Source organism: Astatotilapia calliptera, chromosome 18, assembly GCF_964374335.1.
Source record: "Astatotilapia calliptera chromosome 18, fAstCal68.1, whole genome shotgun sequence".
Lineage (NCBI taxonomy): Eukaryota > Metazoa > Chordata > Actinopteri > Cichliformes > Cichlidae > Astatotilapia > Astatotilapia calliptera.
The window spans coordinates 34,887,898-34,913,208 of NC_137439.1; the positions used below are offsets into that span (position 1 = coordinate 34,887,898).

Consider the following 25,311-nt stretch of genomic DNA (forward strand, 5'->3'; position numbering starts at 1 on the left):
AGCTGCATCACGTTGGCCGTGCTCTGCATTATTTACTGTTAGGACTAACTGGCTTAAGGGTAGATTGCAGAGAAGAGGGCAGCAGTGTGTCAGAGCTCAACCACAGATTGTTTGCTTTCCAGCTGCTCTCAGGTGAAAGAGAAACTCGCTACGCTTGCATCACACAACCAGTTCAACCACCAGTGCAGTGAGCTAACTAGGTAGCTCCTTGTGATCCTCCAGCTTCAGGAAATCACATCAACATCTTTTGAGGAAGAAGTTCATCTCTGTCTGCTGAGCTTCATTCTTTCTGTTACAAATGTGATGTTCAGTATGTTCAGTGCGTTCTGTGTGAGTATTGCAACATCATCCTACTGGTGGTGATCACATGTCACAGTCTTTTGCCATGAATGACCTGTTAATCCGAGTTACTGAAGGAAAGGCCACCACTGTGTAAGGGCACACACGCACACGCACACACACACACACACACAGTGCAGTCATAGAGAAGTTTTAGTTCTAGTTAATCTTTTGGAAATAAACAATAAAAGCGGAGTTTTTTTAGTCCAAAGAAACTACAGGCCAGACTAAGATGCGACAGTGCTGACATTGCATAATTCATGACAGCTTAGACATGATTAGTTGTTGAATTAATGTTCTCGTGTTATGAGATATAGACGCACATCATTAACATTCATTCATTTACCATGACGTGTTTCTGTGATTTGTGTGTGTGTTGTGACTTGTGACGTATTTCGTGGACACGCTCCCTTCAGTTTGAGGTTCCTGTAGAAAAACTTGCACAGCCTTGTAAATGGTGCCGAATGAACGGACTGAACCATGAGCTTCTCCGTAGCGTCTCCACGGGTCTGTCAAACACTGAGAGAAGAGCTCAGTGACGCTCCGAGCAGCAGTTCAGCTGCAAGCCGTTGATCTGGAGCTGTCCTTGGTGCTAAACACCTCAATCCAATTACCCCACCCCCAACCCCACCCCCCTCTGTTCCTCTATTTCTCCTCCTTCAGTCCGGCGACGCTCCCAGACCCCGCCGCTTCGCGCTCGTATTTGATATTCCGTGAGCGCTCGGGTGTTCCCCTCCTGCTCTGACGGTGTGTTTTGGGGCAAAATGTGGCCACGGGCCGGTCTGCGTGTTCTCGACGGGATTCACGAATTAATGGCCGGCGGGGATATGAAGCAGCAGCTGGGGTAACTCACAGGGTACTATGGTGGGACCTCCTGGGAAGCCAAAAGTTGGACTTCTCCGCCATGTCAGCTTGCTCCACAGAGGTAAGCTCCACGAGCGTTTTTATGTGTCATCACTGACACGAGGAGAGCGCAGCAGTTGTGTCTTTCTTTCTGTACTTTGTAAACTTGGAGTGCATTCGCGCATAATCACGAGTTAAGCCTGAGTCTCTTGAATCGCTTGACAGAAAGGACCGTTCTCACTTTGGACTGCGGCTGGTGTCCGCAAGAAAAGGAAGAGAAGAAACACGCGGAAGCAGTTCAAAGTAGTTTACGTGATCATTAGTGAGCGCACAATCTCATAATTCTAATGAAGTCAGTGCTTGTTTGCAGACATCAGCTCTCCCGGACTCTGGGGGAAAAACGCGAAAGATGCTCTTCTAGTCGTGACGTAGCAGCTCTGTGGCCTATGAGTGTCCCAGGAGAAGATAGACGGTCTATAATTAACTAAGGTAGACTTGAGCCAGGGGAGACGAGGCCTTATGCCGCTACTGGGATTTGTGGAACTCCATTACACAATCAGATAAGAGTCAAAGGACTTCTAATGGCAGCATAAGCTCTAAGACTAACTGCATAATGGCTCCCTTTTCTAAAAAGCACTGTTTAGATTCCAGATATTCCCTGGAGGTGGATTCAAATTGCTCTTCCCTGTTTAGTGATTTCATCAGAGAACTCTTTGTAATTAAAATAGTAAAACTTCCTGGACTAGCAAATATTAGATTATGTGATGTGCTTTTCAAAATAACTATTCTGATGTGACTTTAATTTGCTGTAAAACTCTGCGATCTATCTGCTTTAAAACAAAGCAAAATCATTTACTGGGAGCACATAAGCTGCAGTAAATTCTACAATCCCACATTACATATGTAACGCACATACGTGTGTTTTTAGCAATTTTAGATTCCAGCTGACCAGACATGAGATAAAAACAACAGCACGGGGAGCACAGGGAAGTGACAGCTCGGCAAAGTGTCCGAGAAACACCTTCAAACTTGCTGCTCCAATCGTTGAGTTCCTGAATGTATATGCACATAAAAAGCGTGTATTCAGTTTTATTTATACTGTGCCACTTCAGAATAATTCTGTATTTATTAATTTATTTAATCTATTCTCCTCGGTAGGAGATCTTCTATAGAATAACCTGGTCGTACTGGTGTAATGGCTCATGTCTCTTTTTCCAGCCATGGATCTTACCAGGACTTCTGCTGGCCTGAACACAGAGAGGTGGGCCTGGTGGGCCTGGGCAATCTTCCCCTGACCAGCCACCGCCATCATCTTATCGAGCTCCATACGCACATACGCACACACTGCAAAAGCCTGTGTTTGAGGTGACCCACCCCCACAGTAAGACAGCAGTCAAAGCAAACATGACAGACAAGGTGAGTTTTAGCACGCCCAAAGTCAACCCCCGACCCGCTGCAGCTCCTTTGCTCCCCCCTGAGCCAGTGGACATCATCCGCACTAAGGCCCGCTCACGGCGGGTCAGACTCAACGTCGGTGGGCTTACACATGAAGTGTTATGGAGAACACTTGACCGGTTGCCCCGAACTCGTCTGGGACGGCTAAGGGACTGCAACACCCACGAGTCACTGCTGGAGATCTGTGATGACTACACCCTCACTGAGAACGAATACTTCTTCGACCGGCACCCGGTGGCCTTCTCCTCCATCCTCAACTTCTACAGAACAGGAAAGCTTCACATGATGGAGGAGATGTGCGCTCTGTCTTTTGGACAGGAGCTGGACTATTGGGGCATTGATGAGATCTACTTGGAGTCCTGCTGCCAGGCACGCTACCATCAGAAGAAGGAGCAGATGAACGAGGAACTGAGGAGGGAGGCAGAGACACTGAGGGACAAGGAGGGAGAGGAGGAGGAGCAGGGCTGCTGTCCTGACAAGAGGCAGAAGCTGTGGGATCTGCTGGAGAAGCCCAGCTCCTCTATAGCTGCAAAGGTAACAAGAGCTAAACACAGCCGGCACACATGATTGATGCTAGAACGTGAATGAAACCTGTGATAATGTCTCAGGTCACATTCAGGTTTCCTAAAAGTGCACAAGATGATATGTGGGCAGATTAGGTCTGTTACAAAGAAGAGTTATTTGGATAATAGAGAGAAGACATAAGACAGAGGAAGCTGCACGCTACCCTTCAGTATCTACTGAATCTGTGATGACGCTAATGAGAAGCAAGCAGAAGCACAGTTATGAAAGAAATGCACATTTTCTTGATTTTGTTATGATTCTCAATACTTTCAACTGTCAGAGCTAATATCAAAGAGTTTTATTATAACCAGTAACCTCTGGATCTTATCTCTCCTTTACCACAGCTCTTTATTTCATTGGTGCATGAAAAGGTTGTGCGATATAATAAACCGTACTCCAGCTCGAGTTTTTTGTCATTTAGCTTCAAAGTTGCTGCACCATAGGTGTGCTTCATGTTTTGAGGGAAAGATTTATGTATAACCAGTGAGAGCAAAGTTTCTGCTTGTAATCGAGCAGATGTTTTTATTAATCTGATGAAAAGAGTCAATAATTTGTTTTCAGGAAGAAAGAAAGTGGATTTCCAGTGAGTGAGGTTCACAACTGTGTCTGCGCAGTTTCTGTTCAGTAATGTTCTTCACTGAGTTCGTGCCGGACACACTGCAGGTTTACCACAGCAGCCTTGCTGTGCCTATTTTATTGTCTGCAGCAGAGGAGACAGACAGCTCCTCCAAGCAGAGCATCAGTTCATTACTAACGATGTGACAGCAGTGTCTTCTGCTGAAAACTAGTCTCTTCTTCAGTTTAAGAAATACAACAAGAGTCCAACAGTTAGGTCCTTGTATATTAGGACACTGACACATGTTTCGTTTTTTAACCTGTTTACTGAAACATTTTCCAGTTATAGTTCTATAACAGACATGGACATGATGTGTAGACTCCCAGCTTTCATTTCGAGGGAATCCACGTTCAAATTGGATGAAGAGTTTAGACATTTCAGCTCCTTAACATGTGGTACCCTCTTTTTAAAAGGACCAAAAGCAATTGGACAGTTGGCTCAAAGGCTGTTTCAGGTAGGTGTGGGCAGTTCCTTCCTTATGTCCTTATCAAGTAAAAGACCTGGAGCTGATTTGAGGTGCGGTGCTTGTATTTGGAGATTTTGCTGTGAACAGACAACATGTGGTCAAAGGAGCTGTCCATGCAGGGGAAACAAGCCATCCTGAAGCTGCGAAAGCAGAAACAAACATCCATCGGAGAAATTGCTACAATAGTGGAGTAGGAAAATTTACAATTTGGTACATCCTGAGGAAGAAAGAAAGCTCCAAAACACAAAAGGACCTGGATGTCTGTGGAAGACAACAGTGCTGGAAGTAGAATAGAAGTAGAATATTCTTGAATGACCAAGTCAGTCACCTGATCTTAACCCAACTGAGCATTTCACATGTAGAAGACAGACGGCCCACAAACAAACAGCAACTGAAAGCTGCTGCAGTAAAGGCCTGGGAGAGTCAGGAGGAAACTCAGCATCTGCTGATGTTCAAGACTTCAGGCTGTCATTGTCAGCAAAGGGTTTTCATCCCAGTATTAGAAATGAACATTTTCTTTTCAGTTATTTGATTTGTCCAATTACTTTTGAGCCCCTGAAATGAAGGGTGATGTTAAATGAATGCTTTAGTTACTTATGTTTTCATACAGTCTGTTTGTTCAACCCGCTGAATGAAAGCTGAAAGTCTAAAGTTCGACTGCATCTGAGTTGTTTCATTTAAAATGTACTGTGGTAATGTGCAGAACCAAAATCAGGAAAAACATTGTCTCTGTCCTGATATCTATGGACCTAACTGTGTGTGAACCTGCGAGAAGAAGAGGCAAGAACACAACAGAAGAATTAAAAGAGATATTGTAATATAGCTCACAGTCACTGTAAGCTTAGGAAAACCCACTTAGTCCAAAATAAAGATATAAAGATAGTGACAGTGGTTCTGCAGCACAAATGAGCTGCTGTGGTAGGTAAGGTCCTTGGAGCAGGATCTCAGCTTGAACCCTTCTGGAAAGAGACTTCAGATGTTGTTCTGGAGCCACTCTTACAGCTCGGCCTCTATCAGTGAGTCCACGTCTCTCTGACTTCTGGTACACTTTAAAGTCATCCACACAGGAGGTGGCTGGTAGTTTGTCAAGACCTGTCTGAGGGTGTTAGGGTAGTGGGGAAAGGATGTTACCTTCACATATGGTGACATACCTCCAACTCTATATTATATATATATGATCTAACTGTAGGAAAATGTGAAGAACAAACAGCTATAAGTGAAGAGGAGCTCATACACAGAAGTCAGTGGGCAAGGGAGCCAAGAAATCGGGGGGTGGATTTTATTAGTGACTCCCAGTTTCTGTCTGACTGACCAAAGAGCTTTGCATGCCAAGAGTAAGCAAGCAGGACAAAGATAGACTTTTCGTAGATGCAGCTTCAACAAACTGGGCTTTATTTGCTTCCGTCAACATGAGCAAACCCAACGTGTAAGTGACAAATACAAGTATAGAGACAAGGCAGTGCTGGTTGGCATAGCTGATCAGAGTTCCCTGTGTTTAGATCGTGTCGAGCAGATGGAGGGAGATGGCTACTTCATAGTTAGACTCAGTGAGAACCTCTTTATCCTCCACAGCAGGAGGAGGTCATGATGGAGGCAGTGAGAAAGAAACAGCATCGTTATAATAGCTGTGAGCCGAGTCGCTGTGACACGTGCATTTTACCTGGGAAGACTTTTTTGTTTTGTTGTCATGTTTTTGTGCTCATTTTAAAAACAGTCTTGTTACTTTTTAAACTGATTTCCATCAATCAGATAAAAGTAACACACTGTGGAAACCAGTTCGAGACATAGCGAGTTATAGCTGACATCACTGATGTGCTGATGCAGGACTGAGTAAAATTACTTTCATTACATGGCGATCAAACAAACCAAGCTTTATGTCGCACATGTGTGTGCGGGTGCTAATGGCTGACTGTGCACAAAGCAGCAGCGTTAGTAGCAATCACACAGAGTATTTTCATCTGTGCTCCTCAGTGCTCTGGAAGCTCAAAGCACCGTCCTCTGTTATGTGGAACAAAAGTGCCTCTATATGACTGGGACTTGGAGCTGTAGCCTCCGTACTGCATGAACAAAGTTCAGCCTCAACAATTTGATGCTTAACCTTTAGGACTGGACCGAACTCTTGTTCTTTTTATTGCCTTCGGTGCAGATATTATATTCAGATCTCACTGCAACATCACAAACGTTTAGCTGATTCGTTTCTGAAGTATCAGACTTAGGAAGTATAAGGTTAGGAAACATTTATAGTGACCAAGATAATCTATGAACTGAATTCCAACAGTGACTGATTATTTCTATTCAATTAAAAGAACAGAAACATTCAATTTAATATACTCGTATCATTTTCTACACAATATTTAAGGTGTCTTATATATGTCTATATAATCATTTCCTAATCACCTAACCAAGTTAGTGACAGCTAGTTCTTCCTTCTAAAAATATAACAGCACTGGCCTTTAGCAGAGCCATGTGACCCGGCTGGAACCGTAGTGTCAGCAGGAGGGAAGCCGCTTAGGCCACTCTGCAGTGACACCAGCCATGTGGCAGTGATGCAGCAGCACTTAACCAATAGGAGGGCCTCTTTCCGGTGATGTGAGCGGCTCAGTGCTGCTGCTTATTAGAAAAGAAGCATCACCTGGCTATTTGTAAACCACTGCGCACAGTTTGTCATGTCCAGATGGTCAGCTGTACATCCACCAGCAATAGTTGTACTTTTATTGGATAATATGAGTATTAAATCTTTAAATAATAGAGATTAGTTTCATAAACTTTACATAATCTGTATAATCTTCTTATTTTTGGCAGAGATGTTTTAGCATGTCCTCGTTGCATCCTTTGTTTGACGCACACTCAGGCTGTAGTGTTGGGCTGTTCAGGTTCACTTCTCATCTCTTCCACATGTATTTAAAGCTTTTTGTGCTCCATTGTTATATGATCACCTGTGCATGCACTTATCCTGCACACAGTTTTGTGATGTATTATTATCAGTCCTTTATTTATGCAGGTAAAATCTCATTGAGATTAAAAGACAGTTATGACAGCACACCTGTAATGCAACTGTCCATAGAGAACTATGAGTCTGACTTAGGAGTACGGCTTAATCTCCTTTGGAGCTTTTACCAGGACTGCTGCTGCTGCAAATAGACTAACTGTTGGCAGGTTGGATAGTCTGTCCTGTCCACTGTCTGACCTGCAGTGGGGAAGGTGGTGGGGTGGAGCTGGATAAAGTCACAGACTCAATCTGGCTGTGCAGTTTCAGCATTCGTCCATTTTCTTCTGCTTGTCCGTTCAGCATCACTGATGACGCTGAGCGGTACACGTTCGTTCAGACACGGGGAAGGCCTCAGCTAGCCCGTGGATTCAAATCCAAACCTCATCTGGTCTCCAGCCTGACTCAGAACTGGTTGGATGAAATCCAGTCTAGAAAAACTGATTGATAAGAAGAACGAGATCTTTTTTGGAGTGGAGAAAATGGTTTGCTCACTTTGTAGTCAGGACATGCTGTTTAGGGTAGTATGTTAATGCTTTACATACTGGCTTCACCTGTTCACACAATACCTGTCTCTGATAAACCACGGGTCCACATCTCAGCACTTTTAAAATGTTACTGTACTTTATGACCTTTTGCATGCTTGCTGGACCACACAAGGGGAAAGTCTGTGATCTTAACAGTTTATGTTCAACAATGACTTCTCACAGTCAGAGGCCTACTGCAGGGAGCTTCAGTGGTCTCAGCTGTCCACTTTGACTTAAATGTGTTCTTTATTTAGCAAAAATGGGAATTTGTATTTCATGTAAAGCTAATAGGTTGCATGTTATATTTCAGCTTGAAGAGTTGCAGCGTTTCTGCTCAGGACTGATGTGCCTCACTAGCATATCAGCTGTGTATACGTTGTATTGTGTGCAGAGGAGGAAAACCCGTCGATGATATGACACAGAGGCTTTTTAAGCCGACGGGATCAGTCAGAGACAGAATTAAAAGACTGTCCATTAGATTTTTGACAGCTGCTTCCTGCCTCATCTTTGACGTTGTACTTGCATTTTTCTATTTAAACCTTTAAACGGCGTTTGCTTACATTTAGGTCTCCATTAAGTAGATTATATAATAATACAAAATGATGGGATTAGTGTCTGATCCGCATGTCTCAAAGTGAGACGAAGGCTGTAAATCTGGTTCGCTAAAAAAGGATGCGTTCTGCTTTATGGGTTTGTTTGTGTCTTTTTGTGCACACAGTTTGTTAATGATGTGTGGACTCATGTAAAACACTGTGGAAGTGCAGGAATAATCCACAACAACCTGTGAGCTTAAAGAGAAACGAGTCATAACACACCCACAGCCACTTTACATGGAATACCTGTGTTCATGTAGCAGTTAGTAATCATTTCAACACTTGAATGAAATGTAATATTCACAGTGAAATCCTGAGTGAAATGCAGGACAACACTGAGTCACTGCGTGTGTGTGTAAAGTGTCTGGTTCAGCTAAATAAGCTTGCCTGACAGCTATAAGCAGCTACTCAGAGGTCTATAGTTTACTGGCCTTGTGCCTTCACATAGGAGCGGTAGAGTGATTCACTAATGTACTGTAGCTTTCAGTTTGAAATGCTTCCATTCGGATGGGAATTTATGGCTGTGGCAGCACGAAGCCCAAAAGCCAAAGTGGTTTTTCTTCAGCCAAGTTCAGCCTGTCAGCTGTAAATCTTTGGTTGGCGCACATCTCCACCGTGAGTGTGCAGAGCTAACGTGCTAGCAGCCTCTTTCTGCAACTGTAGTTTCATCAGTATACAAAAGCCACGAGGCATTACTAATCTTTCCTGCATCTCCTGTAGTAGTCAGATCTTTTATTTAGAAATATTTGGTACTGCTTACAAAATGTTACTGCAGTACAGAAAAAAGAAATCAAATTCACTCCTAAAAGTCAAAGTACTTCCAGAAGCTTGTTCTTCCACTTTATTCCACATAATTTATGGACTTTTTTAGATTCAGGTTTCTTTGTATGTGTAGATTACTTGGGCCCATTAGACATCTTTATGTACAGTTTACTGAGAAAATGTTGATGTATTCAGTCCTTATGTTTCCTGCTGTAGAGTCGAGCAGTGAGTTCAGCCACAGCAGCCTTTTCTGAAACGTGGTTATTACCGTCTCTCATGATGGATATGATACGCTCCACCAGCTCAAAGTAAGATTTACAAATGTGTGCACCAAGGAGTACTTTACAAACCTCGAAACATACGCAGCTTATTAAGTTCACCTTCACACATCTGACCATTTTCTCTTTCAAAACACTTTCTGTGTGTCTAACACGACACATCCCTCTCAGTGCGTGACGCCAGAACTGGGCTAGGACTTTTTCAAAAAATCATTATTTTATGTTAGCGTAGAACTTTTCATAATTCTGACCAAAATAGTGAAAATCAATAAATGAATCCTCTTACAGAAACATGTAGTTTCAAAATGTGGAAAAATGGGAGTTATTCCTCTTTCTTGTTACAAAGACAAAGCCGAGACATTTATTCAGCCTGAGCTTCATATCTGTGGTCTGGACTGGGCTACATTCACATCAGCATCACGGCCAGCCAATAAGTAATTATTCCAAAACAACTGAACTGACTTGAGTTCAGTTATGTTAAATGCATCGTGGGCAACAGTTGCTTTAAATGTAACTGGTTTGTGGCCCCAGATATTAGCCCACTGCACAGAGTTTCCCTAAGACGAAATGAAGCGTCACTTGTTTTACCGTTTGTTCACAAAATCACACGTGCAAATAGTTTTTATTTGTTTTTATGTCAGACTGAGAAGAATCAAACGAGGGCTGTGGAACATCTCGAGTAATGAATGTGGAAATAAGTGAAGCTCAGAATCAACTTCAGTGTAACAAGAGATAAAAACAATGTGACCCATGAAAGCAGCGTCTTCAAATAGAAACCATGTTGACCTCTGCAGAAACAGCCACTGTCCAACAGATCCTGCGCCTGTTGTTCCACAAATAACTCCACGTATTGATCACAGCTTGGATTTCTCTGCTCAATCGCTTTATCCAGTCTTTCATTGCAGCTCGTCTTCTTGTTCTATAAACTATCAGATTTCCATTTTGGTCACAATCTGAGAGACGTTTTTCCTCTCTTTGTCTCGCTCGTTTGTTGTCGACCCCGGCCGTGAACATTTTTCCCTCACACTCGGACAAGAATGAAGTAAAAAGCGATGCAGTATTATTGAACGTGTGTCAATGCTGCACCAGAATTTAGTGATGTCTTCTCATGAAACTGGTCTGGTAATTCTGTTAAAAAGACAATCAAACGGCAGTCAACACGGGCTCTCGCCTCGGTGACGAAAGGATAAATAAACGAGCAGTACGTCTGCTGTTAGAGGGGGAAACGTTAACCGACGGTTGAACATGCAGCTGAGTATCTGTGTCTCCATTCAGTGCACAGAGTCCAGTCACAGTCACTGAGCTCAACTCTGAACTGGACTCAGAATCTTTTGTCCAGTGTCATTGTGTCCTTTCAAATTATGAATCCTGTTTTGTTTCCTTACTTGGAATCTTTCTTAATGAACAGACTTCTTATCTTTATGTTTTGTTTGCTTCATGAACCAAATAGAGATGACATGCAGTACCCATAACACCGACTTTTAACACGTTCACTTAAAGAGATTCGTTGTGATGAGTGGAGTCCATTTCTTTGTCAGCGACTCAAACTTTTATGTAAAAAAGTGTTGCTGAGCACCTGAATGTCAAACATGGAGACTCACTATATGGCTTCTAAAGCAGCTTGTCTGTTCTTGGTACTGCTTAGAATCTTCCCTGAGTGTCAAGGTCACAGCATTTGGCAGCCACTAAGCCATTAAGACGCTGCAGGGTGGACACCGTTTGATATATCTGCCTTATACTCCCCTGTGCTTTGTCCCTCTTTGACTTTCTATTTATCTCCTCTTTCTTCTTTCTCAATGTTTCGTAGTTTATTCCCACTTTTTACTTTTGTCTAAACTCTGTAATGATGTAATGCTCGGTGTCTTTTATCGTTACCGTGATTGGCCAGAAGCTCCCCCACTGAAAATAGCTCAGATAATCCATCACATGGTTTCACAGACACCAGGACAGTTGTGGTGGTGGAATAAGAACAAAACTACAGATACAGAGATTAATGATGTTCCTTTTTTAACTGATCATTTCCTGCTCATCAGTCACGCAGTGTTAGCTATCAGTAGAGCGCTCAGTCCATGTTCCAGTGTTTAAATAAATAACTCAGCACGTCTTTAATGTGGCCTACACACTTTTATAAAGTTTAAAACAACTGCACAAGCATAAAAACTGTTATATTTATTGGGGTTGGAGTGCTGCTGACCTCTTGTCATGCTTTGGGATTGTCAGGCCTTCCATAGAGGCTTCTCCAAGGTAGTTACAAAATGTGCCCTCGTCCAGGCCCCTGGCTGAATGAGGCTCGTCCTGACTCTGATAAAACTCTACATGTTGTAGCCTATTCTGGTTAACACACATCACACTGAAGTCGCAAACAGTGCAGGAGGATTAGGCTCTGCAACCGTCCTGGGAATTCAAGCATCGTTGATAATCAGCATCATTTACACACACCGTCCAGCTGCAAGGCAAACAGTGCAAGAAGTTTTAAATGTTCCCAAGACAAAGTTTGGTCTTTGCAGAAGCTTGTCCACAAGGGCTGATCCTTTCAGCACTGTTGCAAGTGATGTTAAACACAAGCATGGATGACAAGCTTCTATTTAATGAATGTTGCTAATCTTGTTACCGAGCTCAGTCCACAGATTCAGTAACATTAGCAAGTGGTGGAGGCCAGCAGGTGCAGGTGGAGGCCAGCAGGTGCAGGTGGATGACGGAAAGGCAGGAGGATCAGAGACCCGAGGCGGTGAACTGAAGAGGGGGTCAGATATAAACCAAGTTTAGGTGGAGTTTGTTTTCGTTGTGCTGACTTTTTACAGTCAGTTACAATAACTCGTACTGCTGCTAGCTAGCATGACGGAGTTTCTATACTGCTGGGCGGGTGCTTTTATCTTATTTTATTTGGAAGGTTAGTTAGTAGAGATGCCAACCGTCCCTTAAAATACGGAATCGTCCCGTATTTAGAAACAAAAGTACACGTCCCGTATTGAGCTAATAAGGGACGCACTTTGTCCCGTAATACAGTGAGAATCAAAAGTAGTCTATAAATGTTAATGGAATTAACGCTTTGTTTGAAAACATAATTCCCAGCCCCTCTCCTGCTTTGTGACCAATGAGCTGACAGCACACTTATGACAATTCGAGTATGACAATTCAGATTACCGCTCATCTCATTTGTCGAGGAAAGGTCGCTTACGGAGAAAATACCGGAAGACAACAGATGACCACAACAAGAAGCATGGCCAACAGGGGAACAAACGCCGACACTGCGGTGCAAGTCTTGGACGACAGTACACCTAAAGCTGGGCAGACACTGTGCGATTTTTTCAGTCACGTTATTCAGCTCCTGCTCAAACTGCACGATTGACTCGCAGGGGTTAGAAGTTGGTAGGTCACGATGCAGGTCTCACACTATACCGCCCGATGCTCTGATGCGACCTGAGTGCTCACACTGTGCCTCCATAACATGAAGGTTATGGTTAAGGTTATGTCTTTCACTCACACAGACACACCACCACATCAACTTTGCTAAATTGCTAATGAAAAACATGATCAGGCAGCTGTGATTGAGCAGCAGTGTAAATCCAACTATTTTCACGGTTGTTGTGGTCGTGATCATTTTGTGATGCCACATCAAAAAGGCTCGGATGAGCTTTCCAAAGTTCTACAAGTTGTGCCTCCATCGCTTGTGTCCAGATCACACGCTGCACAGCCGTGCTGCGCCGTCTTTTTCACCGACGTTTGCGCGTGCGCAGTGTGAGCGGCTGTGGTGACACCCTCACGAGCGATTGATGATCGGGAGCTGGTCGTGAGGTGTTAATCGCTTCTCGTTACCCCACGTATACTACACAACGCACGATGAAGGCCAAAATCGGGCCGATCACCAAATCGGTCGCACGACTCAAAAATCGGCTCAAAATGGGCCAAAAATGGCACAGTGTGAGCCCAGCGTTAGAGCAGCAATGTTTGTTCCCCTCAGAGAAAGGGAAGAATGGGAAAAGGGAAACACCTGGCTGGAAAAGTGCACGATAACACCTTTAAAGCGCACTGCACTGTGTGCCGGCGCACTTTTTCCATAGGCATGCTTCTAGTGGTGGCACAAGAAGAACATGAGGGGCGTGAAAGCTCGGGGAACCCTTAACCAATTTCTTGTCCACCAGGCCACGGCAGAAGCAGATATGGTATGTAAACACTGGTTTGTTTTTTAAACCCTCTGGTTAAGGTTAATATGGGCATGTGCAGTGAATATCAGCGCTATGTGGCCAGAAGTGTGATAATATAATTTATTTTGTGTAATAAACAACTGCAAGGATAGATGATTACAACAAATAGATGACTAATACATAAAAGTAATACATAGATGAATAATGATGATGAGTTATGATGCGTAATCATGGGAACAAGTGGGTTTACAAACAGGAGCAGCTGATTAGCTTTAGAAAAGCTGAAATAATACCTCAACTGAAGCCAACTGTACTAAATGCACTAAATGTTCACTGTTACAAGAATGATTTTGTTCTATTGTTTTCTATTAATTTATATAATTTTAAGTTAAGCAGGACAGAGTTCTTTTAAAGAAAGATTTACTTATATTCTCAAAAGTTAAGCATGACAGGCTTCTGTTTAAGAAAGAGACCTGTTTTATGTGTTAATGTTGTCATTTTGAGCTAAAAATAAATGGCTAAATGATCATTTGTTTCCCATATGGTCATATCACAAAGAATATGCATCTGCTTAAATCAAATTCAAGTCAAATGGTTAAAAAATAATTTCACACACAAAAAAAAAGAGCTACCACACTGGGAAGGGTGAAGACAACTGGGTTGCCCGGCCCTGGCCACGAGGTGTCCCTTATTTATTTTTCAGGGAGTTGGCAACCCTATGTTGAGCTGAAAAAGAACAGTTTGTCCCGAACTTCAGCTACAATGAAAAAGACACCAAGCTGGAGTTACTCTGTGTTTATGCTGCACAGCTTCCTCTTCTTCTCTCATTCTCTCCCCCTCCCTCTCCTGTTGCTACTTCAATCATGAAACTGATCAATGATCAGCTGATCGTCTCTCTTGTTTGTTTATCGTCCACTTTGCGCCAGAAAGAGGAAACCAGCGGATGTCGCGCTAAACAACAGCAGCACGTTTAAGCTTGATCAGCTGTTGTTAGAATTTATTTAATAATAATAATAATAATAATAATATTAATTTCTACTATCAGCTGATGTTTGCTGGAGCCACAGCTGTAAAGCTGCTGGTCATGATGTCGGTTTGGTTATCTGGTGAGAGGGAAACATGAAGATGAAACCAGGAGATGTCCTTACTGAATCATCAGAGCTGAACAGGTGATGGAGAAGCAGGTTTACCTTTTAGGTGACATGAATGAGTTGAAGGGAAGTTATGAACTGTTTCTGAGAGACAAATAACACCAGGATCCTTTTCTAAGCAGCTGACAGCTGGTAACTGTGCAGGGGCGGGTCTAGCAAAGTGTTGCCAGGGGACCAGGTAGGCATTAACAGGGAGAGGGGGGCACAAAGAAATACTTTTCTTTCTTATTCTCATTTAAAATTTCTTGCTTTTAAAAAATAATTATGTGAATCTTACAACAAATGTTTTCATCTGATGTAAAATGTATAGAAATCATTATTGTACATAGTAATTTTTTTAGGGTCCCATCATAATTTCTTCAGAAGTAACTAAGTACTGTATATGGTGCCAGTATTTCCCACTTTTTCTAGATACTGCACCAGTACTGTGTGTAAAATGGCATCAAAAAGTCAGTTAAGTTTTATTCTTTCTCACCTGTCTTTCTGTCTCCTTTCACTTTTTAAAGGTTGCCATGTTAGAAAAAATATTTTGCCCTGCCGTGCTGTTTATTGATGTGGCAAATGAATAGTTTATGAAAATATATCTAAATCTGTCATCAGTAATGATCATGTCTCACCTCTAGCCTTCTCTGTTTTAATTTCAGGTTTTCACCATGTGTTGTAGATAGTTCAGGAGGTTAACTGACCAAGCAGTCTACTTTCGGGTACTGTTTAGAATACCAGAACAGGGAGGATGGTGTAGGTTTAAGTTTATTAGACTGATTTCCCGGGCGGCCACCTGAACTCACAACTCCTTGTCGCTTGGCCAGGGCCCGGGGGCGCCGACGGTCCGGGCTGATCCCCTCTCCTGCTCGCGGTGGGGGGAGTAGGTTCGGCCGGATGGCTCCCCAGTCTCAGTCGGGCGATGGGGGTATGTGGCGGGGCGTGGCCTGCGGTGCCGTGCAGGGAAGACGGACGCACCTGCACGGCATCTGCAATCACGCCCCGCCGAATATTGTAACGGGTGCTGTGTTTGAGGTTGTTGCGATAACGTTGAGCGGGCAGCGGGAGAGCTGCAGCTCTGTGAGCACTGTGAACAGCAACCGTGTGAGTCAATGAAGTATGCTGCAAAGCATGAACTCGCCCCCGGGTCTGCCGTGGTCATTTACAGTGGTCAACTCCACTTTTCTGTCACTGTTCTAACAGTTACCGTGTTTTATGCTGCATTTCTATTGTGTTCTGAGTTTGTATGGCTGCTATACTGGCAACACTGGTCTCCCTGTGAAAGAGATTTGGTCCCAGTAGAACTCCCTGGTTAAATAAAGGTCAGATAAATGCAGGGGGGGTGTGGGAGTTTGTCCAGTCGCTCTGTCTGATTTCATGGAGCAGTGCTTCAGGAGGATGGCTTCTTGGGCTTGTTGTTACAGGCTGTTGGGTCCCAGTAAAGCCACAGTGAGGGCTGATTCTGATCTGGTTTTTTGGAAGACACCGTTTCCAGGTACAGTCGGAGGTATTGGGTTTGGTGGCTTTAGAATCACTTCCCAACTCTTCAAACACACTAACCCTGTCAGTAAATGGACTGGTTCTCATATAGCGCTTTTCTACTGGATCACTCAAAGTGCTTCATACAACATGGTTCATTCACTCGTTCATACAAGCACTTTTTTCTACACCTCAGTGCTTTCTGACAGTCACACACATTCGCACTCCAGTGGAGTATGAATTGGAGCACTCTTGGGTTTAGTGTCTTGCCTGTACTCAAACATGCTAGTTGCAGCAGCCATGGCTCTGCTGCTGACAAGCGTGGAATGAAATCTTTGTTTTGTTGTGTTTCATTTGGATAAGGATTCAAAGCTGATTTCACTTTTAGTCTTTTTAAGCAATTATGAAATGACAAAACATTCAGTTTGTAATCAGTTGCATCATAATGATCATTATAATTTTTCACCTGAAGAATGAACAATGATTTGCAATAATAACATGCAAATACTTTAAAAGTAATCAGTTTTTTCGTGTGACATTTGTACCTTTATCTACTCCACTGACACACAATACGTATTATGTGTTGAAGCCACTGAAATGTAAGCTAACAGGAAATTGAGTTGTCCCCAGAGAACAGTGCAGTGGTCTTTTGTCAGATATCACGTCAGATGTATTTAAAGACAAAAAAATAATCTTGCATCGTCTATTTCCGCCTGTTGCTTGATTCTTCCTGTTGGGGGAGGAAAGAATGAGTAACCAATTCTAACCTTCCTCTCTATCCTTTCTATGTATAGCAGCGCAATCCTATTACAATAAACCTGAAATGTCCTACCAAGGGCTACACTGAGAGGACTCAGAACACACATCCTTCAGCTTCGTTACTCTGCTTTCCCAGTTAGAGTTTTTAAATTGGCTATAAGTAATAGTTGAATCCCCTGGGCCCCTTTTTCCATTCAGTCATTCTCTGAGAAGAAGGTTTTATCTTTATTGAATTGAAAAGGCGACAAAAAGGACAAAATTGTTTCAAACCCTAGGAAACCAAGTGTGAAGCTAAACACGCAGGAGCAAAAACTAACTTTTGTTTCCATTTTCCTCCCCAAAAAAGAAAGAGACGAGTGTTTTTAGGTGTTACTCACTTTGTTTTGCACCGTGTATTGTAGTGCTTTGTCAGATTTTGGAATCATTTCCAGTTGCAGTTAATGTCAGAAGGTTTGTAGTCTTGTGTGTTTTTGTGTTCTCATTAAAATACAAATCTGACATCATGTGAGCACATCGCCGTGATTTTCTGAAGAGACTCAGGAAACACTGTAAAATGTTTTTTTGCAGGTTGAATAAAAGCTGTTGTCTTATCACCGCTGCAGGTCTCCTCCTACATGACAAGTTCCACGTGAAAGTGTCCGTGCCAGAATTTTTCACAAAGCTGCTTAAAACATTAAAGTCAGCGTCTGTTTGCTGTAACCTGGCTTACAAAGACAAAAGCAGAAAATGCCCATATGTGGTGATGTGTGGATCGTAAGAGCTTTTCATTTCTGCTTGGACATAATGAACAGATGAAAGTTAAGGGCTGACTGTCACTGTGGATGCACAACTTCCAAAGCTAAATCTTCTTAAGGGCCTTAATCAAAAAGGCCTGACCTTTAGTAGCTTTTCAAATAGCACCACCTTCAGGACAAAGTTGGTACCACCATGAAGGGTAACAAAAAAGTCTCAAAAATGTCTCATGTAGTCTAAGAAACTTCTACTCTAGAATGTACACGTCAGTGATTAGTAGCAACAAACAGGGTTTGTCTTATTAAAGAACGTGTTACTGTTTACAGGCACAGAAACAGATGTAATAGAAGACATGTATGAAGCTAACACTATGCCCAGCTAATGTAATAACCTGCTTTTGTCTTGCAGATCCTGGCCATGATCTCCATCCTGTTCATCGTCATTTCCACAATTTCACTGTCCCTCAACACTCTGCCAGAGCTGCAGGTTGTAGATGAATTTGGCCAGTTCAGTGACAACCCCAGTTTAGCCCACGTCGAAGCCGTCTGTATTGCCTGGTTCACCATGGAATACATGTTACGGCTGCTCTCAGCACCCAATAAGTGGGTCTTCATGAAAGCACCACTGAACATTATTGATTTGCTGGCAATACTGCCTTACTATGTGACCCTCTGTCTAACTGAATCTAACAAGAGCGTGCTGCAGTTCCAGAATGTGCGGCGTGTGGTTCAAATCTTCCGTATTATGAGGATCTTGAGGATTCTGAAACTGGCCAGGCACTCGACGGGGCTCCAGTCTTTGGGCTTCACTTTACGAAGGAGCTACAACGAGTTGGGACTGCTGATCCTGTTTTTAGCCATGGGCATCATGATTTTCTCTAGCTTGGTATTCTTTGCTGAAAAGGATGAAGATGCTACAAAATTCACCAGCATCCCTGCTTCGTTTTGGTGGGCAACCATTACTATGACGACTGTCGGGTATGGTGACATTTACCCACAAACCCTGCTTGGTAAGATTGTAGGAGGGCTTTGCTGCATAGCAGGCGTGCTTGTCATTGCTCTTCCTATTCCAATCATTGTGAACAACTTCTCAGAGTTCTACCGAGAGCAGAAGAGGCAAGAGAAGGCCATCAAGAGGAGGGAAGCTCTAGAACGAGCAAAACGGAGTGGAAGCATTGTTTCTATTAACCTAAAGGATGCTTTTGCCCGCAGTATGGAATTAACAGATGTGTTGGTAGAAAAAAGAGAGGACAGTAAATGTCCCGTTGAAAATCACCTGTCACCCAGTCGCTGGAGCTACCACAAGCACTACCACAATGCAGAGGCAGGTAGCCCTGGCAGGTCTCAACAATACCAAGAAGTGGCCCAGCAGGGCTCCCCAGAGCGATTCAAGCCCACGTCGAATAAAACTACTCCTCAACACCTCAGTGCAAAGCGGCTAGAAGATACTTACAACAAGACAGCAGCCATTCAAGAGCAGCAGGAAAAAATTCGAGAAGAACAGATTGAGATGAAAGAGTTCTCATCCACTCTGGCCCAGCAAGCATCACCTAAAGTCAGTTGTTCCAGGGAATCTTCAACTGCAGCGGATAATTTTGCACTGGAAAGAGGGGAGCGAAGCTCACTGCTCCCCAGTGTTGAAGGAGGTCAAGCTGGTACTCGACATCAGTGTATTCCACCTCCCTTGGACCTAAGTCAGATCAGCAATATGGAGGTAAAGCAGGGCCCTGACAGCATTCAGCCAATGACATTCATCAAAGAGGGTTTGTATGAGTTCACATCTAACCCCAAAGGAAGGTTGACTGGGGATCTGAATTTGTTCTCACAGAGTGCAGAAAGCTCTGGGATGACCTATGATGGCACCGGCACAGCTTTGGAAGATCACGGCAGCCCTCAAAACACAAGAGCCCTGAAGCTTGACTTCATTGCATCGAAAGATGATGTCCTCGTGGCAGTGATGACACCTGTGGCGACACCCATCCCCACTGGCTCTGCAAAGTGTGCTCAACTACTTACTGACGAATTGGTTTCCAGGTTTTCTCCATCTCCCAGTTATACAACACAGGAAACTAAGTCTCCGCTGGCTATCCTGCAATCTCCATCCCTGGCTCAGCAATATATCAGTCCCAGCACCCCCAAGGGGGGAGGTGAAAGCTCAGCAGGCAGGAGCTTAGAAGGTGAAGGGCAGCTCACTGGCTTAAGCCACCTGGGCAGGAATCACATGGAGAGATCTACTGCTGCCTCGGGTGGTGGTGCTAGTCCATTGTCAAAAGCATGCTCACTCAACAGCACCCAAGACCTAGTAAGTAAGGAAGGAGTGGCCGATGGAGGATTAGAGGAAGCAGAACAGAGAGTAGAAAAACGAGAAAATCACATTGTTCTGGATGGAAGCCGAACGCCGCCCTGTGAAACGAACATGTGAGCTTTAAAGAAAAATGCAGACAGGGCCAAGGCAAAGCAAAGGCTGATGGGATGCTTGACAGGAAGTACCAGGAATAACCTGTGACAGATGCTGTGTGTGTGAGCACTGGACTTTTTGACAAAGACATTAAACAAATCTATCATAAAAGCTGCAACTCTTCCGATCTCACGACACATTCGAACGGTCGTTCCTTTTTTGACCTTGGTTCTGCTGTCATGACTTTATTACTGGAGGACATTCATAAGCACACGCATGCCTGACTGGGCACTGTTTGAACTTGAGTCTAAGTGACACCGTGTGGTGTCAGTGTTACTGACTGATTTTGTTTAAATGAGACATGAACAGTGGCAACCTGACCTGTGTTTTAGGCCTTGTCTGAATGATAATGTTCGGGACTATCCTGAAGAGTCAGATATTCAGTTTCCTAACACTTGCTCCCCAAGGCCGGATTTGAATGGACAGTTATACCAAGGAAAGACAGACCGTGAAAGGAAATTATATTTTTTATATTTACAAATTTTAAAAATCTATCTTTTGCAAGACTTGCAAGAAAAATCAATGATCAGTCATTATTCTGTTGTAGATCTTCCTTACTCATTATTACATTCTTGTAACGGGACAACCACAAGCACATGATACAAGACAAAAGTCCCACATAGTACTGCATTGTCCAAAAGAACATATGTATCTGCTGTTGAGCACTGTGATCTATGCTCTAACTTTAAGTATTTCTATATATTTCAGTTTTATGTTGTTGTTTTTGTTCTTGGTTACTTTTTGTTGTATTTTTCTTTTCATTTTTCTTGTTCCTAAATATGTGAAATGGAGATACAATCTCTACTATATTCACTGTTTGCACAAATTTCCATCCATCCATGTTCTACTGCTTGTCCCTTGTCGCGGGTGAGAGGTCGGGTATACCCTGGACAGGCCACCAGTCTGTCCCAGGGCTTCCACCAATGTCCAGCATGAAATATCCTAACAACGAACATTAGTCAAAAACAATACAAACCCATACTGAGACACACGATTTGAGACAGAAAGACAGAAAGGAAACCTCACACAATTTCCATGATTACTCACTTGTGGTTCATCATACACTGCTTTAATTCCCAGTTCCCACACATACTGTGTGCGTGATAAAGGTTTGACGAACCTCAGATCTGACTTTGTTTTTGGATTCTTTATCAACACAGTGGCCAGGCGCATAGTGTATTCAGGAAAATGAGTTGTGGAAGTAGAGTTCATGAAAAGCAACCATTGTCTTCTTTCTTTATTTTTGTCTCTGTGAGACTAGTGTCTTATCATAACATCAGCCCTATCTAATCGTTTTAATCTTGCTAGTGTACTCACCAAGCTAAGAATGAGATCTGGTAACATGGAGACTTTCATAAAAAAATAAAAAGGCCAACCAGTCAGCCATCAGGAGTCATATTCAATTGCCCTTGTTTACTTAGCTAGTCTTAGCATGTTTCAAAGAATGTGTCTGATTTGAGTGCCGTACAGCAACAGGCTGTTTTTGGCCACGCTGTTAAAAATGTTCACTGAGACAGTAACAGCAAGCCGGAGTAAAAACGGCCAAAATGTGACTTAAAGTAAGAATTTAGAAAACTGGAAGCTGTTGGTTTACAGTGAGACGACTCAAATGGCTTGTCTGATAGAAAATACTGTGGCTATTAACCATTTGTCTTCCATGCTTTAAGCGTATAATAAATATGACACAAAAAAGTATGTTCCAATACATGGAACAGCATGTCAGAGATAACTAGATATCTTTCTGCAACAGGTCACATTTTGCAGCATGCAAGCTAGCATGCTATTTTGACCACACTTCTGAAAATCTCTTGCATCGATGTCAACATGCTAGCAGAATTCAGCAGCTGTACTCGTCGTATCACGAGTTATACAACAGCTGCCAGAGTAAGACCATGTGGAAAGAGACAAACGAGGTCTTCTTAGTGAGAGGAGGTGCAGGCTCAAGCATCTGGACTTCAGTTATTGCAAAGACACATCGCTTTAAACCAAGAATAATTGTAATATGATGAGTGCAGAGAGATAAATAGAGGGAGTGTGTCTGTGTGACCTTTAGGTGCTGACTGTATTATAAAGGTAGAACAATAGTTCCCTTTGCAGGGAGTCACTTGAGTAAAAAGACCTGACGTCACTTTAAGCATTATCTTTGGGAACCTTTGACATTTTTCTTTTGTTTGTGTTTTTAAAGATCAGATTTGCATTCATGTGAATGAACCTGACAGATTCAAATGCACATTTAACTGTGTGAATAGAGCAGAGTGAGCAGGTGGTGATTAGGTCACATGCTAACAGGGGAATGGTACTGTCTTATCTGTGTTCCCTGATGAGCTTATCAGTTGTTTCACATTTTTGTTGTTGGTTAAAACTTTGAGCTGTGTGTTGTTCTTAACATCTCAGTACATGAAGTTTTTAAAAATATGTGCCTTTTCATAAATAGATAATTTATGAGAAGGTGAAAAAAACTGTTAGATGTGGCCCGACTTTTTCTTTGTCTTCTTTTCTCGTGCTCTCTCTTTGTCCTTGTGCAGTAGATGTAGTTAAATGAAAATCCTCACATTTTCTGGATTTGCGTACCTTTACAACTTTGTATTATTATCTCATCAATGTTATCGCACCCCATAGCTCATCGTTCCAACCTCACAGTGCCACACTGTCATTTGATTTCATCAGCTGAAAGCAGCACGTTCGGTGTGTGACTCGAGTGCAGCAGCAGATTACTGACAGCCAAACGGACATAACGTCTAAAAACACGGCTTTTTATGTCGTGCAACTGGACTCAGCTAGATTTATGTTATGATAAATTGCACAACATTAACTAAATGTTAATTCTTCCCAAGTATATATCCAGCCTAACGTAGATCAAGACAAACTCAGAGAAGTTTAAAAAGAGCACCGGTTCTAACAAACGTTGGTTTGTCGCTGCTGCAGGTCGGGAAGCATGAGAACAGCGTTATGGCTTTCACAACCTCATCTCCACTCATTTGTCGGAGAATTGTTATTTATATTTGTTCATTCAGATTGTGTACAGTAAACATACAACTGTAAAGCTTCTCGATCTGTCCTGCCAGCTCCACTTCTTTAATGCCCCACTCGTCCATCCTCATATACTTTATTGAATTGTAGCCTGTGCAATGACTAGTATGAGTTATTATATATAGCTCAGTGTAATGATAGTAAATGATAAAGAGTTTTGATTCAGTTATCAAAATGCAAGACAAATAAATGTGTTCATGTGACCTCATCTTGTTGTGTGTATTTTTGTGTCTGTATTTGTGCCACATCAGGTAGTTTTGCTAATATAACCACTACAAATTCTGCAAATCAAAACACTTCAACTTTATTTGCTCAAACATAGTACTTTACTTTTAGATTAATTAAATGTTTCTGCAGCATCACAGTAATTCTAACTCCTACGGTTTCCATGTGTTGGCTGAGTCTTTCTGAAACGATGAAATAATGTCCTCAAGTTTCTAATCTTTGAGTTTTTATTGTTTGGCAGAAACAGGCCAGCCTTCCACTCCCACTAATGTGATTGTTTTCATTACATAACAACAAGTAATTCAATATTCAAAAACAACAAACAAACAAAGGTCAGCGTTCATATATCCTGTACTTTCATTACATGTAAAATTGATGGTATTTATAATTTATTAAATACTACTAAACTAAAATGAATGTTTCAATAATTATATGAGATAATGATCATAATTAAGACAAAAAAGCGTGGAATAATATCAAATCAAAATTTATTTATATAGCACATATTAAAAACAACAGTGTTGACCATAGTGCTTCACAGTCAATAAAAACATGAGACAGTTAAACAAACAATAAAAGAGGACAACAAACAATAGGTAACAACGCAACAAGCTAAAACAGCCAACTAGACAGAATCAAAAGCCAAAGTGAAAAAGACTGGATAGACTCGGCAGTGCGAATATGAACGGGGAGGTTATTCCAGAGTCTGGGTGCCACGGATGCAAAGGCCCGGTCGCCTCTCGACTTCATTCGAGTCCTAGGTTGTGCTAGGAGCCTGTGGTTGGACGATCTAAGTGCTCTGTTGGGATTGTATGAATGGAGTAAATCAGAAAGATAACTGGGCGCTAAATTATTCAAAATATTAAAAGTGAACAAAAGAATTTAAAAATCTATACGATATTTAACAGGGAGCCAATGTAATTTGGCTAAAATTGGACGGGGCGACCGTGGCTCAGGGGGTTGGGAAGCGTATCTGTAACCGGAAGGTCGCCGGTTTGATCCCTGGGCTCTCTGTCCTGGTCGTTGTGTCCTTGGGCAAGACACTTCACCTACCGCCTACTGGTGTTGGCCAGAGGGGCCGATGGCGCGAAATGGCAGCCTCGCTTCTGTCAGTCTGCCCCAGGGCAGCTGTGGCTACAACCGTAGCTGCCTCCACCAGTGTATGAATGCTAGAGTGAATGAATAGTGGCATTGTAAAGCGCTTTGGGTGCCTTGAAAAGCACTATATAAATCCAATCCATTATTATTATTATTATTATTATGTGTTCATGAATTCTCGTACCTGTTAAAAGACGCGCAGCTGCATTTTGAATTAACTGGAGCCGGCAAAGAGAGGAGTGTTGGAGGCCCGAGTAGAGGGAGTTACAGTAGTCCAATCTGGATGTAATAAATGCGTGGATAAGCGTTTCAAGGTCCTTTAAAGGAAGGAACGGCTTTGCTTTGGAAATCTGACGCAACTGGTAAAAGCTGTTTTTTACCACAGTGGACACCTGTTTCTCGAGTTTAAAAGAGCCATCCAGGAACACTCCGAGGTTTCTTACAGTGGACGAAAGATGGCTAGCGAGAGGGCCAAGGGCATCAGCTAACTGGTCTAGCGGAGTGTGACTACCAAAGACTATGATTTCAGTCTTATTCTCGTTCAATGTAAGAAAATTATGTGAAAACCAAATTTTAACTTCATGCAAACAGTTGAACAGAGGTTGCAAAGAAGCAGTCACATTGGATTTCAAAGGTGAATAAATCTGGATATCATCGGCATAACAGTGAAAGGAGATGTTGTATTTACTAAAATTAATCCCAAGGGCAACATGTACAAAGAGAAGAGAGCAGGACCGAGCACGGACCCTTGAGGCACACCACAATACATAGGGGCAGAAGCCGAGGAGTGTTGCCCCATAGCAACAGAGAACGGCCTCTCTGAG

General features: G+C 42.7%; 1 protein-coding gene across 1 annotated transcript; it reads left to right on the forward strand.

Annotated features, from left to right (window-relative positions):
- The first annotated feature begins 999 nt into the window (after positions 1 to 999).
- On the forward strand, positions 1,000 to 23,367 carry LOC113010991 (potassium voltage-gated channel subfamily B member 2-like). Its single transcript, XM_026150343.2, has 3 exons — positions 1,000 to 1,264; positions 2,401 to 3,171; positions 18,086 to 23,367. Exons 2-3 carry the CDS (start codon positions 2,587 to 2,589, stop codon positions 20,096 to 20,098), a joined length of 2,598 nt encoding a protein of 865 aa, XP_026006128.1. The 5' UTR covers positions 1,000 to 1,264; positions 2,401 to 2,586; the 3' UTR covers positions 20,099 to 23,367.
- Positions 23,368 to 25,311: the final 1,944 nt, after the last annotated feature.